Raw genomic sequence first — 16,334 nt, forward strand, 5'->3', positions numbered from 1 at the left:
CACAACGTCAGGTTTTCTTGCATCTGAATGTAAATGTATAAGAAACCCTGTGTTTATGTGGATTTGGTGGCAGTGCCTTGAAGCGGCATGACTGGTTCTACACCTGAACGCATCACAACACTTGCACTCCCACGCCGATGTGGCCCAAGGCGGCCCTCTGCAGTCTGCACAGAGCCAGTGTTGTTACCGCCAAGTTCTCCATCCAGATTCTTGCCATTTTTGTTTATCTTCGCTTGATGCTGGAACTGTCCACCCAGCTCCGTCCAGTCTGCTCACAGTCCCTCAAACTCTTCAGAAAGCACCTGAAGAAGAGATTTTCTGGGGAGAAGAACTGAAGCACCTGCCTACATCTTTTAATGGATGTCTGTTATTACGATAGATAATATAGTCCTAGATTTGATCTCACTTAACCCTCTCTGTTAGGGCACTTAACCATCTCTGTTGATAATAGGATGAGTCTGTTTGGAAGGGGGGCCGGGGGGCAGTGGAGCCCCCCCAACACACACACACACACACACACACACACACACACACACACACACACACACACACACACACACACACACACACACACACACACACACACACACACACACACACACACACACACACACACACACACACTCCCTTGTAGGCGCCAACTAAATTTTGATTTTTTAATGTTAGTCCCCAGGCTTTGCCCTGCGCGTAACAATATTCACCTTTATGTCTACATTTCATATTATCTTATGTATGTTGTGCATATTTGCCAGTTAAATGTTGATTAAATATATATACATATAAATTGAACTCGACACGCCCACAAGCCGCCCGCAAGTACCCTCTGGTCGGCATCTCGTCACATCAGATTCAAACATGGCCACTGTGCTGCCCGTCAGACCGTCCTGTGATAGCAGCCCTGCAACTCCAGGAGTGCCATGTATCAAGGTAATGTTGCCTCGACGGAATCCATAACAACCTTATCCAAGTGTGGGAACATTGAGAAATGTGTGCAACGTTAATCCGGGTTATAGAGCAAGCCAGTGGGCATCGATAGCTAACTAATTCATGTGTGTGAATTGGTAGCTACGCTAGCGCTCCTCCTTTGTTTCCAATTCATGTCTAATAGTGTAAGGGTAGCCTAGTGTCCCTTGTGTTTACTGCGATGTGAATTGTTGGTTAGTTTGTGTTAAGAAAATGTAACCTTAAAGATAAATGCACGGTGGATTGGCTTGGATTTCCCCGTGGAAAGCTAATGTTGGTAACGCTAATGTTATACTAACATTAAATGTCCTATGGATTAGTAAGTATGGTCGGTTTACATTACTTACATTTAACTTTTTGTTCCACCAGAAAATATGACCTGAACTAGATTTGAAAGTTGCACAACATTGCATAGTTTATTTATTTGTGCAATATAGATTGCAGTATTCGTTTGCTGCGAGTGGTTGGGATCTGTGTACGTTTAATTCATTTGTGACAAAAAGTGGCAAAGTATAACATTTAAGAAATTTCTTAGAGTCAAATGTGCAGAGTATCTAAATAATATTTTAACAAATGTTATTTTCTAACAAGTGTTGTCACGATAACCTAGAGTAGACCAGAGTAGAAGTAAGCCATTGCCATAGACTTGCATTTAATATCTGTTGAAAGTTAGGGATAGATATATTTCCCAAGGATGCTGCGGGGTATGTTTCAGAGTTTGGGTTTCAGACATCGATGGAAACAAATATCTTGGAGTAAAATAGACCCCTACGCTATACTCCCCCTTTCTAATAATATTTAATTCACATCAATGGGAAGCCCTCCCATTAAACCTATCATGGTGAAATAATCAATGACATGTTGGTGATGGTAAACTATACTGTGTGTGCATATAGCCGTGTGGACTAGTATTTATATTTTGCGTCATGCTGGTTTTTCCTCTCAGGAGGATGTTATTGAGGAGGTGTCCAATGATGGAAGCCAACCACCCAAAAGGAGAAGAATGGGTTCTGGGGATAGCTCCAGAAGCTGTGACACCTCCAGCCAGGAGCCTGGGTGGGTAGAGATGTAGGACAGGCCATATAAGACATATTCAGGCCAATAACCAAAAATAATTTAACAATTAAACAACTTTCTTACTCTACACCCTAATCTATGCAGTTAATTATTTATTTATTAGTAGAACATATTTATTAAGTATTATTGGTTATAGTCGAAGAAGAAAACAATTATTATTATAAATAAAGGCCCATCGGTCGTCAATGCTGATGGAAACTAATTCAAATATTGTTAGTCATAAAATCACATGCTAAAACTGATGTTGCAACTTTAACGAATGAAAATATGAATAATATTCAGCCTATATTTCCCTGTTGCTGAATGGAAAACAAGGAAGCGTTGGCGAGGGAATCCTCACAGTTATAGCTTTCCCTCTGTCCCCACAGACCCACATATTTTCCAGCAGAGAACCTGACAGAGTACAAGTGGCCTGCAGACGACATGGGGGAGTACTACATGCTCCAGGAGCAGGTCAGCGAGTACCTGGGGGTCACGTCGTTCAAGAGGAAGTACCCCGGTGAGCGCGATGATCCCTTCTAGAGTATCGTACCATATTCTACCAGGGTCCCTATTGTAATGCTTAATGTCAATGAGATGAACCGGGAAAAAAGTATTCAAACATGCAATACATACAAAGCCCCTTTTAATTAATTTCACACTTCTATTGGAAGGGAAATAAAAGTGTGTGTGTGTGTGTGTGTATACTGCAAACTGAAAACTGCTTTTCTCTGCCTGTGTAACCGTTGCCTCCTGTTTAGACCTGGAGAGGAGAGACTTGTCCCACAAAGAAAAGCTTTGCCTGCGAGAACAGAATGTCATCACTGAGACGCAGTGCACCTTGGGTATGACGCATCTTAATAACTTCTGCGTCATGCATTTACATTATTTTATGGAGGTAGCAATCTGAATCTGTGTGTGTGTTCTGCAGGTCTAACCGCACTTCGTAGCGACGAGGTGATAGACCTGATGATCAAGGAGTACCCCATCAAACACTCAGAGTATTCCGTTATTCTGCAGGAGAGAGAGAGGCAGCGGATAGCCAAAGAGTACTCTGTACGTATACTGGGAGAGTGTTTGTCTTGACCCAAAAAATCTTCATAATGTCATGTCTGATATGATAGTAAATTGTAAAAGAACGGCCACATTATTTGGGTTTTGTTTCCTTGGAAAAAAGTCTCTGGGCCATACCATTTGTATTTATTAGTAGGAGCGCTGAGCTAAGCATGTGTTAGAGTTCGGGAGGGTGAATATATGTTTTAATTACTATTAATAACATATTTTCTCCCATCGCTCTTCTCAGCAAATGCAGCAGCAGAATCCCCAGAAGGTGGAAGCCAGCAAGGTCCCGGAGTACATTAAGAAGGCAGCCAAGAAGGCAGCCGAGTTCAACAGCAACTTCAACAGGGAGCGCATGGAGGAGAGAAGAGCCTACTTTGACCTCCAAACACATGTACGTTAGCACAGACATATTGTTACTATCCTACAAACTTCAATACATTAACTCATGGGAATGCCATTTGTGGTAGACATTCACATTTAATTAGTAAGTTAAATTTCCAAACAACAGGAAAGAAGCAACTTATAGCATCTTTGGTTGCGTCATCAACAACGATTTGTTCTGTAGCAACCTTGTGTTGTTGTCCCAGGTCATCCAGGTGCCCCAGGGAAGGTTCAAGGTGTTGGCCCCAGAGCTCACCAGGGCTGGGCCCTATCCTGTGGCCCTCATTCCCGGCCAGTTTCAGGAATACTACAAGAGGTACAAACCCAATTGTTCCCCTGGGAGGTTGACAGCCTGCACCACTTACCTTTACTGCCAACGTGTCCTTGTATAGTGATGCATGGAAATGGGTACTCATGGGTAATTGGTAATTCTTCGGCTGGCAGGTACTCTCCCAACGAGCTGCGGTACCTGCCGCTGAACACGGCGCTTTTCGAACCTCCCCTGGACCCGGAACTCCCGGCTCTGGACTCAGAACCTGATTCAGATGACGCTGAAGACGGCAAAGATGTCAAGAAGAACAAGAATGCATCCGTAAGATATATGTCCAGCTGGCCCCTGGAGGGCGAGAGGGCCACTCCAGGGGTAGAGTATAGCGTTGCAGTGTAATGTGGTGAATTATTGCACTCTTGCTTCACATGGCTCGGTTATTTTGTCACTATTTAGAAAAAGCTTTGATCCAAAGTGACTTTTAAGGCTTTTTTCGTTATCATGTTGTTATGACGGAGCATGTCCGGGTTGGGTGTTTTGCTGAAGAACAATGGAGGTAGACATTGGGGTACCCTTTGGATGGTATCCCAACCCCCTAACCGCCACTCTGTCCGGCCCGCTCCCTTCATGCCCCCATTTATGCGTTTCTTTATTCACTCCTTGGCTCCCCTCCGTCTCCAGGACAGTTCTTCGGGCAACACCTCCGACGTGGAGAGTCAGGAGGGAGGAGCAGCGCCGGCACACAAGGGCAAGGGCAAGGACCGGACCACCACACCGGGCAAGGAGGGGACCCCGCGGCACCCCCACAAAGCGTCCGCGACCACGCCCGTGTACAAGGTAGAGGACAAACCCACCTGAACTCTGCTCTCCTTCAACAGCAGCCGCACTTTTATTAGCCCCGCCTCCTCTTCCTCCTTGTAGTACTTCCTCTAGTCCCTTTCTCCGTCACCCCCATCCCCTCCTCGCGTCCTTCCCTCTGTCCTCTGGTTACTATGGTTCCCAGCAGCACTTTCTACCGAGGTCACACACGCACCCTCGTGTGCACAACCACATACTCAAGTGGTTGCCATGCGACGGGTTTCAAACTGTAAGCAATAAGAACCACTCAGAGGAACAGTCGGCCGTTTTTTCGCGGATCACTTTTCCCCCACCCCGCTTTTCAGGTGTGTGTGTGTGTGTGTGTGTGTGTGTGTGTGTGTGTGTGTGTGTGTGTGTGTGTGTGTGTGTGTGTGTGTGTGTGTGTGTGTGTGTGTGTGTGTGTGTGTGTGTGTGTGTGTGGTCAACGGATGCACCTAGAGGAATATACACATATGGCTGCTATTTTTTGGTTTAAGAAAATATATTCTTTTTTCTTTTTTTAATGACGCTGACGTTGTTTATACCTATGTGAGATATCTAAAGTTTTGAGTCCGTTTTAATGTTTATACCTAAATTTGCCTAATTTGAATATGTATGTTGGCATACATATGATATACTTTGTGTTCTCAACAGTAACGTGCTGTTGTAAATTATCAGAGCAATGTTTGTTGTGGGCCTTACTTTGTGCTTATCTTGGGTGAGATGAGGAAACACGGGCCTTGTTCACACGGCTACAATTTAACTCTGTTCTAGTTCACACAGCCCAGTCAAAGTGAACTGCTCTGACAAACTACCATTAATTGAAACTACGTTTTTCATTTCAAATATCGCCCGACAGCCCATGTTTTGAAGTGAAAACAACAAAATATAGTGTTCGGTTGGGTGTTAATTATTTATGTTATCCAAAGAATTGGTATTTCTTCATAACCGTTTCCCGGAAAGACATAATCTTTCAGATCGAGGTTAGTGGTGTGAACAAGGTTCTGTTTACCAGTTGGATCTGAAAGGGGGTTACTTGGTCAGCTTTCATGATGTTTGGGCTTCTCCTCCTATTAGAAGTGAGCTCAGGTTTTAGGGCATAGCGAAACCTATAACTTCTGTTACTTCATTGCATAGCCTTGAACTACAATATAAATATTGAATAAAGTTGAGGATTTTGAGTTGATGGAGCAATATGCCTGCAACCATACTTGACAGGGCAAATGCACAGATCTGTATGCAAACCCCTGGACCTTTTTTTATTTGATTTATTTTTATTAAAAAATGTTATGTTCTTGAGAAATTTGTAGACAGGGATGCCAAAATAGGCAGTTTGACAAACATAATTTCCGTAGACTTTGTACATGCAATTGAAATCTGTTGAGTTTAATAGGTTAAAGCATATTGAAATGTTTCTGGCACCCCTCATTGTTTTTAAGGATGTGAGGGCATTTACTTGCTCAAGTGTATGAGGAAATATTTATTTTAGAAATTAAATATCTCACACAAATAGTTACCACAAAAAACTTTATATGAAGCATAGTATTGTTTGGAATTATTTTTGAGCGATCTTTTAAGTGTTTCTTGTTCAATAAATAGGTTGTGCAATTTCAATTGGTCGTCAAGTTAGACAATATTATTTAATGCAACTGGAGCATTGCATAGATGTAGCTCCACCAATTGCTACTTTGGGGCTTTCACACTTAAGTAGGACAATTATTTTGAATCTCTAAAATTTCTTAAACAATGGAGGTCAACATGGTTAATTTGAAAGAGATGAGAATGAGATAGTACCACTTAGACATGTCTAATTATAAAATTTACCAGTCATCAGGGTTTTAAAATGGATAGATCGGCCTAAACTGTTCTCCGGCTTTCATTTTCCTCTCTTTCTCTCAGTTTAGCTGTCACCCGCTCTATTTACTCCCTTACATGTCTGACAAAGTCAATACTGTACATGTGTGTTCAAGTTTCCTTTTCTTTCAGTCAGGGGACATTTTACTTAGAATGTCACAACATGTCAATAACGCTCGGTAAAAAAACCATATACTACAAAAAGTAGCACATATATTTTTGTAAATTGCATGTTGAATTTTGTAAGACAACAGTAATTCATGAGAGGGGACAGGCCAATGATTTTTATCCTGGTTTTCTACTAACCAGAGTGCTTAGACAACGTTTATATGTGTGCAATACTGTGCGCTTCTGGGTACTTTTTACTCACTGAAAGCAATGCTACTTGGGGATAATAGAGTAAATCTGCCCCAAGATAAGTAAGGGGAACTGGCAAACAGTTTAAATACTTAGTTAAACATTTTGACTAGTTTTCATTATTGTTCTTGCCTCTTTTGGATTGAACTTGAAGCTTGACCACAGTATCTGTTTAAAAAAATCACTGTTGTTGTTAGACCTGTTCCATTACCGATACCAGTATCGGAAATGCCACCGATACCAGTATTGGAAAGGCCTCCAATACTGCCTAAAAATGCAGTACATGGTATCGGCGAGTTCGCAAACCTGGAAAAGAACATTAAATTGTCAGAGGTGGGAAGTCAGAAACGCATCATCTCCGACCTACGTTAATTATATAATGGTAATTATAAATGTAAAGAACAAGGTTAGTAGTATACAGCTGTTAAAATAAATAGATAACGTATATCCCCCAAATAAATATCTTACTCTGTATCATCTGATACTAAAGTATCGGAATTGGTATCACCAAGGAAGAAATGGTATAGAAAAATCTCTAGTTGTTGTCAGTGACCTATACACTAAACATATTTTTTTGTGTTGTGTATTTATTGTATCTACAATAGAGATATTTAAAGTAAAATAAGTAACTATAGATGGTTCTTTGTTGACTGTGACTTCCTGATCTTAATGTCCCTTTACCCTCAGTCTGTCTTCTGTGTTGTGTTCTTTCCTATGCTTAATGCTGTCCTTCACGGTATATTCTGTAGGAAGGAACCTTTTTGAGATGTCTATCTAGCAGAGTTTCAATAAAAGTTAAAAAATGAGTGTATGGATATAGAAGTGGTAAATGTTTTTACAACAGCACATTTCTCAATCTATTTGAATTGTCTTTTTGATCTGTTCTCTTTATTTGGTGGAATCATTGGAGAATAGAACCATGAGACTCTTGGGGTTGAATTCAAAATCTTGTGTTGCTACTGGTTCTTTATAAAATCCCCCTTTATTTAATTATAAAAAATAAATGTAATTTGCATTATCTGCCCACCTACAAAAAGTCTTAAGCATTAAAGAAAAAGGACCTTTAAAAGTTAGCAGCACTGTATAACCACTGAATTGTAAATGCCAACAAGCTAGTTATTATTCTTCAGCCATATGTAATAACAATATAATTGAGCACTTTGTTTTATCATTATCCTTCAAATGAGCATTAGTAATCCATTATTTAGTCTCTAACTTTGTTTGTCAAATGCTTGTATTATTTTTATTTACCAAAAATGCTTATATTCTCATGATGTAATGTTGATTTAACCTGTGACTGTGGAATGTATACATATGTGATTGGATTTTATAGCCTTATTCTGCCCTTGCAGCCTAAGGTCATTCCCAATGCTATTTGTGGCATTTGCCAGAAGGGTAAAGAGGCCAACAAGAGAGGCAAGCCAGAGGCTCTCATTCACTGCTCCCAATGTGATAACAGCGGTAAGTGTGAAGGGTAATTTTAAAGGATTGTTCCTGCCTCTGACATATCGAGGTAGTCATTCTAGCTAACACTAACTAAGCCTAAGCAGCCTTCAGGTGAACTACAGTCTCAAACCCACTGTAGTCTTTCATCTGATCCTTTGCAAGAAAACAATATTGTGTGTGTGTGTGTGTGTGTGTGTGTGTGTGTGTGTGTGTGTGTGTGTGTGTGTGTGTGTGTGTGTGTGTGTGTGTGTGTGTGTGTGTGTGTGTGTGTGTGTGTGTGTGTGTGTTAATTTGTGATCACTCATCACCTTGTTGGGCCACAGGTCACCCGTCGTGCCTGGACATGAGCGAGGACCTGGTGTGCGTCATCCACACATACCGCTGGCAGTGCATGGAGTGCAAGACGTGCACTGTGTGCCAGCAGCCCCACCACGAGGACGAGATGATGTTCTGCGACCAGTGCGACCGAGGATACCACACGTTCTGCGTGGGCATGAACGCCATACCGCTGGGTATGTGCGCTAGATCACATGACCTGGATGACCATAATCCCTCGATGTGGATCATACTGATTCGTTATCTTTGAAGTGCAAAGATTGCATTCGAAGACCGGCCTCGTACAGTAATCCTGTATTATTACCACTCAAAGTAAACGTGTGTTTTGCTGTGTCCGTTCCTCCTCAGGTCTCTGGGTGTGCAAGCTATGTGAGAAAAACCCCATCACACCGAAGAAGAAGGGAGGACCCAAAACGCCCAAGAAGTCCAAATGATGGAGAGAACGGAACGCCAGCGTATTGGAGCCTGGTTATGTTTGTGACACACTGTCAGAGAGCGTCCCCTGGCGATTCTCCTCACTATTATTAGTCTACCAATCAGAGAGGTGTTTGCATTTAAAAATAAAGGCAATATTTTGTACTTGTTGCTTACTCTGCTATAACGACTTGACTTGATATATGTTTTGGTGCTAAATTTGTCTTGGTAACTTTTACATATTTTTGATAAAATATTTTACATACAAAATGACACAGGTCTACACTTTTTTTTTTCCTTTTTCATGGCGCTGAAAATATCCTGTTTAAGCCATAGACAGTAAAGGGTCAGCCCTGTGTCAGCCAGCTGATGTGCATCCATATATGCAGACACTACTTGCATGAATCTAGTGTCCTGTAGAGCTTAGCCAAATGTACACATTAAACAACTTTTGCTCATTATTTATTTTATTTATATATATATATATATACACACACACAATCAATACAATTATAAACAATATGTATTTGCTGAGCAAATGTTTGATGGCTCTTTAAGATCATTCGGTCATGTTTTTAAGGTTCGCCCCATGCTGCCTCCAAGGGATACAATTATCACGTGTACTCTATGACAAACACTTTTCTCATCTTGTGTTGAAAGGTTGTTGGTGTTTCTTTTTTTGTATAACTTGCTGTTGAAAAAATATATCCTCTGTGAATTTTTTTACTTGATCCATCTTCGGGGAGAAACCTACTATTAGAAGCATCAACTGAAAAAAGTTATAGCTTATGTATTGGAAATCGAGGGCATTAACATGTTTAAGTATGTTAACAGGTTTAGCTGTATATAGGCAATTGACAATTGATCATTTTTTCGGTTTTTTGTTGTACTTCTATTTTAACATTTGTGGATTTTCTTTTTATAATGCATTTTTTTTAATTCAAAATTGTCCATTGATTTATGTTTAACCATGCCACGGACCCAGTTTGAATATGTTTGAAATAAAATGCGAAAAACTACGTATTTTGTTCTTGGGCAATCAGATGGATAAACTTTGTGTAAAGTCATTCATGTTCCTAGAGGTCTGTGGTATACGTGGCCTGTAGGGGGCGCTACCTCGCGGTGGTAACATGACTGGGCACATGTTATCAAAGTAAAAGAAGAACAAGCTGCCATATTGCAGTGATACAGCGAGTTCATCCTATCAGTTTTTGAAATAAGTTTCAGGCAGAATATAAACCATGATTTCTGCGCAAAGTTTTGGGGAAAATGGGAAGATGAAGGATTATCATCATACCGGGCCGGTAGAATACCGGTTTTCGCCTTATACTTTCAATGGAGGGTGAGTAAGATATGACTATTGTTGGTTAGCTAGCCTGAGGACTTGCGATAACAGTCGCTCATTTAGCTAGCCGGGTTGTTAAGACTTTAATTAAAACAATTACAAACATCTATTTAACAAAGATTTCATATTCTATTGCTTCTATAAAAGACCATCTTTGGTTCATAGTTTAACAGTAGCATACAATTAATTTGTTGAAAAACCTGACCTGTTTCGGTTTCGTATCCGCCTGCCTGCTTGCTAGCTTGGCGGCTAGTTGCTATCTGCTGTCTTTTCATCAGTCAACAATTAGTGGTCAACTAATCGGTTTATTCTTTGCTGAATGCTTTGTTTTCAGCACTGTGCTTGCTGTAGCCGGGGAAGACTTTGCCATCGTAGCCTCAGACACTCGTCTCAGCGAAGGCTATTCAATCCACAGTCGTGACTCGCCGAAATGCTACAAGCTGTAAGTGTGCTACATCACCCCTTGTTCTCTTAACTGGAGAGATTGACATTTATTTATCTTCTAGAAAAGTATGTTCGGTTTGCATTGATTGCTTAAGCATATTAGCAATAATAAAGCTAAAGCAATTTATAGTCAAATAATATTATATATTTGTACTTACTTTTATTTATTTATTTATTGTATTCACTATTTAGTACCTGCACTAGCGCAGAGAGCTTGGATCCCTTGAATTTCATTGCCAGCAATGACTGCTACTGTATGTTAGTCTGTTGTGCATTTGACTGAATAAAGAACTTGAACTTGAACCATTGATAAATACGGACAAGTATTATGTGGGCATTTCATACGGTCGTTTCATTATAATTGACCATCATTTACCTATCTTTTCTAAAACAGAACCGACACCACTGTCATTGGCTGCAGTGGTTTCCATGGTGACTGCTTGACACTGACTAAGATTATTGACGCTCGGCTAAAGGTACTTTACTGCCTGGATTTTAACCCAACCCTTAATATATTGCAATTTGATTCAATAATTGGATGTCTTTGTTTGCTTAAAATCCTAGTCTTAGTAAAATGTACATGGTTGCATGTTTTCAGATAAGCTGTAATGACCAAATCAGTCTGCAGGCTTACAATTGACCCTGCTTGTTTCTGCCAGATGTACAAGCACTCCAACAATAAGATGATGACCAGCGGGGCCATAGCCGCCATGCTCTCCACCATCTTGTACGGCAGGCGGTTCTTCCCTTACTATGTCTACAACATCATCGGAGGACTGGATGAACACGGTATGAACCGTAGCCATTATGTACTTCGAATGTAGTTCTATGCAATTTAAACTAATACTGTATCCACCAGTTTGCATTCATTACTTTGTGGTGTTTGTATTGAAAACATAAGTGGTTGCAAGCAGCCATTTGTTAATCTTCCACAGTTCTGAATGTTGCTGTGCCCAGCCTGGGTAGCCAGGTGCAGTAATTTGATAAAAAATGTACAGGGACCAACCGTCTTTTATTTTACAGGAAAAGGAGCGGTGTACAGCTTTGACCCAGTGGGCTCCTACCAGAGAGACACCTACAAGGCTGGAGGATCAGCAAGCGCCATGCTGCAACCGCTGCTGGACAACCAGGTTAGCATGAGTTCTTCATCCAAAGTAAATATTAGCAGGTAGGGAGGGGTCAAGCATCTGGCTCAAGGATGCCTTCTACTGGTAGCCGGCGACATTGGGCTTCAAAAACAGAAACGTCAGCTGGGAGACAAACACGATAACTTGATTATCCTGCCCCATAGCATTTAAAGAATACAACCTTTTTATGACTTCCTACCCACACACAATAAGGCAATTGTTGTAAAGCTTATTTCATAGAACCTGTGAATATCTCACACCTTCATCTCTTTCTATTTATCTTGTCTAGATTGGCTTCAAGAACATGACTGGTGTGGAGCACGTGCCTCTATCCAAGGATAAGGCCGTCCAGCTGGTCAAAGACGTCTTCATCTCGGCAGCAGAGAGGGACGTGTACACCGGGGACGCTCTTCAGATCTGTCTCATCACCAAGGAGGGTGTGAAGGAGGAGATGGTCACACTCAGGCGGGATTGAGTTCCCTCGGTCTTCTCTACAATCTCACTTTCCATCACCCTTTTACCGTTTTGTTCATTATACATTCAGTCCCTTGGAATAAGAGTGCTGAACTCAAGGGTTTGCTTATCTAAACAAAAAATTTCTGGGTTCTTTGTCTCCGTCACGTTGGTGTCGTTGAGGTCAAGTGGTTTTATTTAGTAGCCCTACATCAGCCCTGCTATTCTGAAGAGTGCCCTTTCCCGTCCCCCCGGGGAAAGTCGCTTGCCTCTTTTCTCCTCCTTGGGGAAAACCACAACCCGAAAACCATCCACGTCTGGATTCTGCTTGTCTTTATTTCACGCCAATATTTTTACGATCTTGTAGAATAAAATGTGCTGAATTTGTTTTTTATTGACTCAATTTGTTAATGCACATATGCAGTCACATTTTCTTTAGAAAGCAATTAACTATTACATTTTCAATCTCTGTTAATGATAAGGCACAGTAGATCTAACAGGGAAATTAAGGTAGGTCTGGTATACCTCCATATGTAAAAGCAGTTATAAGTTAAAAGAAATTATTGAACAATAAATATGCTTCTTTCTTTAAGCATAGTTAGATTTATTCGAACAATAAGTTAAGAGGCACTTTTGAGTCATATCCAAACAGAAGTTTAATGTAGCTGAACCACTTGATTAACTTTGCAAGTTATGCATTTGGAAAGGCTACTTATTGCACTCACTGAAATGAAATGATGCTGCTCCCGTTTAAAGGCAAACAGATTTGTGAATGCCTTCAAAAATAAAAAATATTGCATCTCCAGTATTGTTTAGAAAATGGACTGGTGCTTCTTTGTAGCTGATATGACTGTTTGTCGTATAAAGAGTGCGGCGTCCAGAGCTGGCGTTCTCCCTTTATTGCTTCAGTGTCCTTTGAACTTCCTCATGGACCATCTGAATCATCAGGTTTTTCTCCTCACTAAAATTGAATGGATATGCTTAATTTTACAAATACATAGAATGCTTAAGCATTTTTGTTCAAACCACACAGGTGACCAGACTTTTATAGCCAAGACTTTCAATGGAATAAAATTCTCAATTATGACTTTAAAACAGGGTGTATTGAAATACAGCGCGTGTTGTATTTTCTTGAACATAAACCCATGACTGACCCTGAGGAAGTGATTTACAAGTCAGAAAATAATCCAACCAAGGAAATCTTCCTTTTATCTGTCAATCTGGTTAACCTTCTATGAATCGTATGAATGCACATTATAGCATATCTAGTTTATCTTTATAATTTATTTAATAGCATCTGTGAGTAATACTACTCTACCTTGCTGCCACTTGAGTATGCCAGGTCACCATAAATTCCTTTCTGCAAAGGATACTGTTGCCTTAAACACCCTTTACAGAAGAATTCTATCCCAGGAACACATGCCTGAGTGCTAAGAAACAAGATATGACATACATGAGTGAAAGCAACTTTATTTGCCCCTGCCCTATGCTTTGATTTGTTCATGGATTTAATGACCAAACATTCTTTTACTCACCTATCTTAGTCTGCCCAGTTCTGCAATGTTTAAAGAGCTCTTGCTTCCTTTGGAAATGCTGTCTGTAGCGGCAAACTATTTCTGATTAAAGGAAATGATTTACACTTTGGCAGTGCTGGCATATGGATTTGCCATCAAACCAGTTTTTCTAGAATACCAGCAGACCACAGCTTGAATGCTTGATGAAAACAGAAACTCGAACTAGTATTTCATCAAGGTTTTATTCTTTTTGTCCGTATAATAAATAGAAATGCTGAAATTAATCACCAAGACAAGAACTCTATACTCATAATTATAATTAATTGACTAACACCACTAGTATTTACAGTGACATTACCAGTAACGCAGTATAGTATAATAGTCATTCTATAATAAGCATTTATTTTAGAGGTCATAAATTCAGCTTGAGATACTCTGGCAAAATGGGGTGCATCATGCCCAACAACAATAATTTAAGATTGAAACCTGTAGATAATTACAAGAATTCAGCTGTATGAAAAAATGCAGGGATTCATATTACAGAAAGCTATTGAAATGAACCAAAATGTATTTAAATGTAGTAAAGCCATGATGGAAATATTTTAAGTGGAACTTCTAATATGCCCAATTGGAATGTCACACTCTTAGCAAATCTAATCCAAACTTTAGTGTTACATATGCTTTAACTGTATGAATGAAATCCCACCATTTAAAGTATACTTAACCGCCTATGCTTGAGCTGGGGGTTCATCACCCTCATCAATAAAACCACAAGAATCCATGATGCCATTTTAACCCAGCTTTATTTATATCAACGTTATACACAACTTTCCATTAAACAATTTAACTGAAAACACAAAAAGACAATCAAAGTGACCTTAGGCATAGTATTGCAGGTTGGCCTTCTTCTTGGCCTGGACCTCAAGGATTCCCTCCATGTAATCCTCATGGTTGAGCTCCGTAGCCCCGCGACGCAGCGCTATCATGCCCGCCTCCACGCACACAGCCTTGGCCTGGGCTCCGTTGAAGTCGTCGGTGCAGCGGGCCAGCTCCTCGTAGTTGACGTCAGCGCTGACGTTCATCTTACGGGAGTGAATCTGCATGATGCGGGCCCTGGCCTCCTCGTTCGGCATGGGGAACTCGATCTTCCTGTCGAGGCGACCCGAGCGGAGCAAGGCTGGGTCCAAGATGTCCACCCGGTTGGTGGCAGCAATCACCTTCACAGGACAAGAGAATGGTTGATGTAGTCAATTCAAAACAAGTATGAAAAAACAACTGGGTTTTGCTTGGCCACTGGAGATGTAATCTAGTCTCAGTTCCTAGTGGATTGTTTCTGGCCAAAATGATCCACCAAGTGCCTCCCTATAAGAGTATAGTCGTATTTACAGTGTAAGAATAATGTATAATTTATTATTGTGCTTATATTTTATATGTTTGCATCAGTCTTGATGAGCCATGGGTCTTTGTGAGCCCTGGGTTGGGTCAAGTGCATGACAGTGTCAAACAGAGATGAAGTTGGGAGGAATTACCTTGACTTGCATGTTGGGCTGAAATCCATCGAGTTGGTTGAGAAGCTCCAGCATGGTTCTCTGCACTTCCCTGTCCCCGGCCTTCTCGCTATCAAACCGCTTGGTGCCAATGGCATCCAACTCGTCGATGAAGATGATAGACGGGGCTTTTTCTTTGGCCAAGGCGAAGGCATCCCTCACCAGCTTGGCTCCATCCCCGATAAACATTTGGACCAATTGGGGACCTGCAAGCTTCAGGAAAGTGGCCTTGGTCTGAGCAGCACAAGCCCTGGCCAGCAATGTTTTCCCTGTCCCTGGTGCTCCATACATCAACACTCCCTTAGGAGGCTGGATACCCAAGTTTTCAAACTTCTCTTTGTGGTTCATAGGCAAGACAATTGCCTCTACGAGTTCCTGGATTTGCTTGTCCAATCCACCGATGTCACTGTATTGCTCGGTTGGCCTTTCGTCGACTTCCATGGCCTTGACCCGGGAGTCGTACTCTGTTGGAAGAGTCTCCAGGACCAGATAGGAATCTTTGTTGACACCAACGAGATCTCCAGGCTTCAGTTTCTCTGCATCTACCAGGCCGATCACTGGCAGGAAGTAAGTCTGCCTGGTGGAGGTCTTGATGACTGCGCATTTACCTTTTCTTTGAGAATCAAGATCAATGTTGGCTCCATCTTCCTCCTGGTCATTTGGATCCACGTCCAATAGCTCAATCACATTGGATACCAGGTACGGCAGAGTTTTGTTGACTTTAATCTTCTCGGTGTTTTCTTTTATCTTGTCCTTCATGGCCTGTAATTCGTGCGTCACTCGGAGGACTTCGCTCTTCATGATCTTTATCTCACTGTCCAGCAGACGGGTTCGTTGAACGATCTCATCTGTGGACATTTTAAGCACTTCTTCTCCGATGCCATCTTCCACTTCGTCCCAAACTGACTTGTCACTCAGCGACGCCATCTT

General features: G+C 41.2%; 3 protein-coding genes across 4 annotated transcripts in view; 2 read left to right on the top strand and 1 right to left on the bottom strand.

The window, feature by feature from the left end:
* The first annotated feature begins 772 nt into the window (after nucleotides 1-772).
* Nucleotides 773-16,334, top strand: part of phf10 (PHD finger protein 10) — a 91,604-nt gene continuing 76,042 nt past the window's right edge. Inside the window, exons 1-12 of one of the 2 annotated variants that reach the window (XM_060071830.1) lie at nucleotides 773-927; nucleotides 1,910-2,019; nucleotides 2,409-2,539; nucleotides 2,781-2,864; nucleotides 2,951-3,075; nucleotides 3,323-3,472; nucleotides 3,669-3,778; nucleotides 3,907-4,054; nucleotides 4,412-4,567; nucleotides 8,131-8,239; nucleotides 8,548-8,736; nucleotides 8,909-9,435. In XM_060071830.1, the coding sequence (XP_059927813.1) occupies nucleotides 856-927; nucleotides 1,910-2,019; nucleotides 2,409-2,539; nucleotides 2,781-2,864; nucleotides 2,951-3,075; nucleotides 3,323-3,472; nucleotides 3,669-3,778; nucleotides 3,907-4,054; nucleotides 4,412-4,567; nucleotides 8,131-8,239; nucleotides 8,548-8,736; nucleotides 8,909-8,994 (1,470 nt within the window). In that variant the 5' untranslated portion in view covers nucleotides 773-855 and the 3' untranslated portion in view covers nucleotides 8,995-9,435. Of the gene's footprint in view, nucleotides 928-1,909; nucleotides 2,020-2,408; nucleotides 2,540-2,780; nucleotides 2,865-2,950; nucleotides 3,076-3,322; nucleotides 3,473-3,668; nucleotides 3,779-3,906; nucleotides 4,055-4,411; nucleotides 4,568-8,130; nucleotides 8,406-8,547; nucleotides 8,737-8,908; nucleotides 9,436-16,334 lie in introns of those variants that run through there. The other variant, XR_009529053.1, reaches the window with a different exon arrangement.
* psmb1 (proteasome 20S subunit beta 1) lies at nucleotides 10,060-12,730 on the top strand. Its single transcript, XM_060071853.1, has 6 exons — nucleotides 10,060-10,316; nucleotides 10,654-10,761; nucleotides 11,158-11,239; nucleotides 11,423-11,552; nucleotides 11,787-11,893; nucleotides 12,180-12,730. Exons 1-6 carry the CDS (start codon nucleotides 10,216-10,218, stop codon nucleotides 12,363-12,365), a joined length of 714 nt encoding a protein of 237 aa, XP_059927836.1. The 5' UTR covers nucleotides 10,060-10,215; the 3' UTR covers nucleotides 12,366-12,730.
* LOC132472293 (26S proteasome regulatory subunit 6A-B-like) lies at nucleotides 14,642-16,331 on the bottom strand. The gene is made up of 2 exons (XM_060071840.1): nucleotides 15,387-16,331; nucleotides 14,642-15,074 (listed from the first exon to the last, which is right to left on the bottom strand). The coding sequence occupies exons 1-2, from the start codon at nucleotides 16,329-16,331 to the stop codon at nucleotides 14,736-14,738; spliced, it is 1,284 nt and encodes a 427-aa protein (XP_059927823.1). The 3' UTR covers nucleotides 14,642-14,735.

This window comes from Gadus macrocephalus, chromosome 14 (assembly GCF_031168955.1).
Source record: "Gadus macrocephalus chromosome 14, ASM3116895v1".
NCBI lineage: Eukaryota > Metazoa > Chordata > Actinopteri > Gadiformes > Gadidae > Gadus > Gadus macrocephalus.

Coding starts and splice junctions, on each gene's coding strand:
- psmb1 (XM_060071853.1), top strand. CDS start 10,216: ATGATTTCTGCGCAAAGTTTTGGGGAAAATGGGAAGATGAAGGATTAT. Junction 10,317..10,653: donor CCTTATACTTTCAATGGAGG/GTGAGTAAGATA, acceptor CTTTGTTTTCAG/CACTGTGCTTGCTGTAGCCG. Junction 11,894..12,179: donor AACCGCTGCTGGACAACCAG/GTTAGCATGAGT, acceptor TATCTTGTCTAG/ATTGGCTTCAAGAACATGAC.
- LOC132472293 (XM_060071840.1), bottom strand. CDS start 16,331: ATGGCGTCGCTGAGTGACAAGTCAGTTTGGGACGAAGTGGAAGATGGC. Junction 15,075..15,386: donor AGCCCAACATGCAAGTCAAG/GTAATTCCTCCC, acceptor TGTCCTGTGAAG/GTGATTGCTGCCACCAACCG.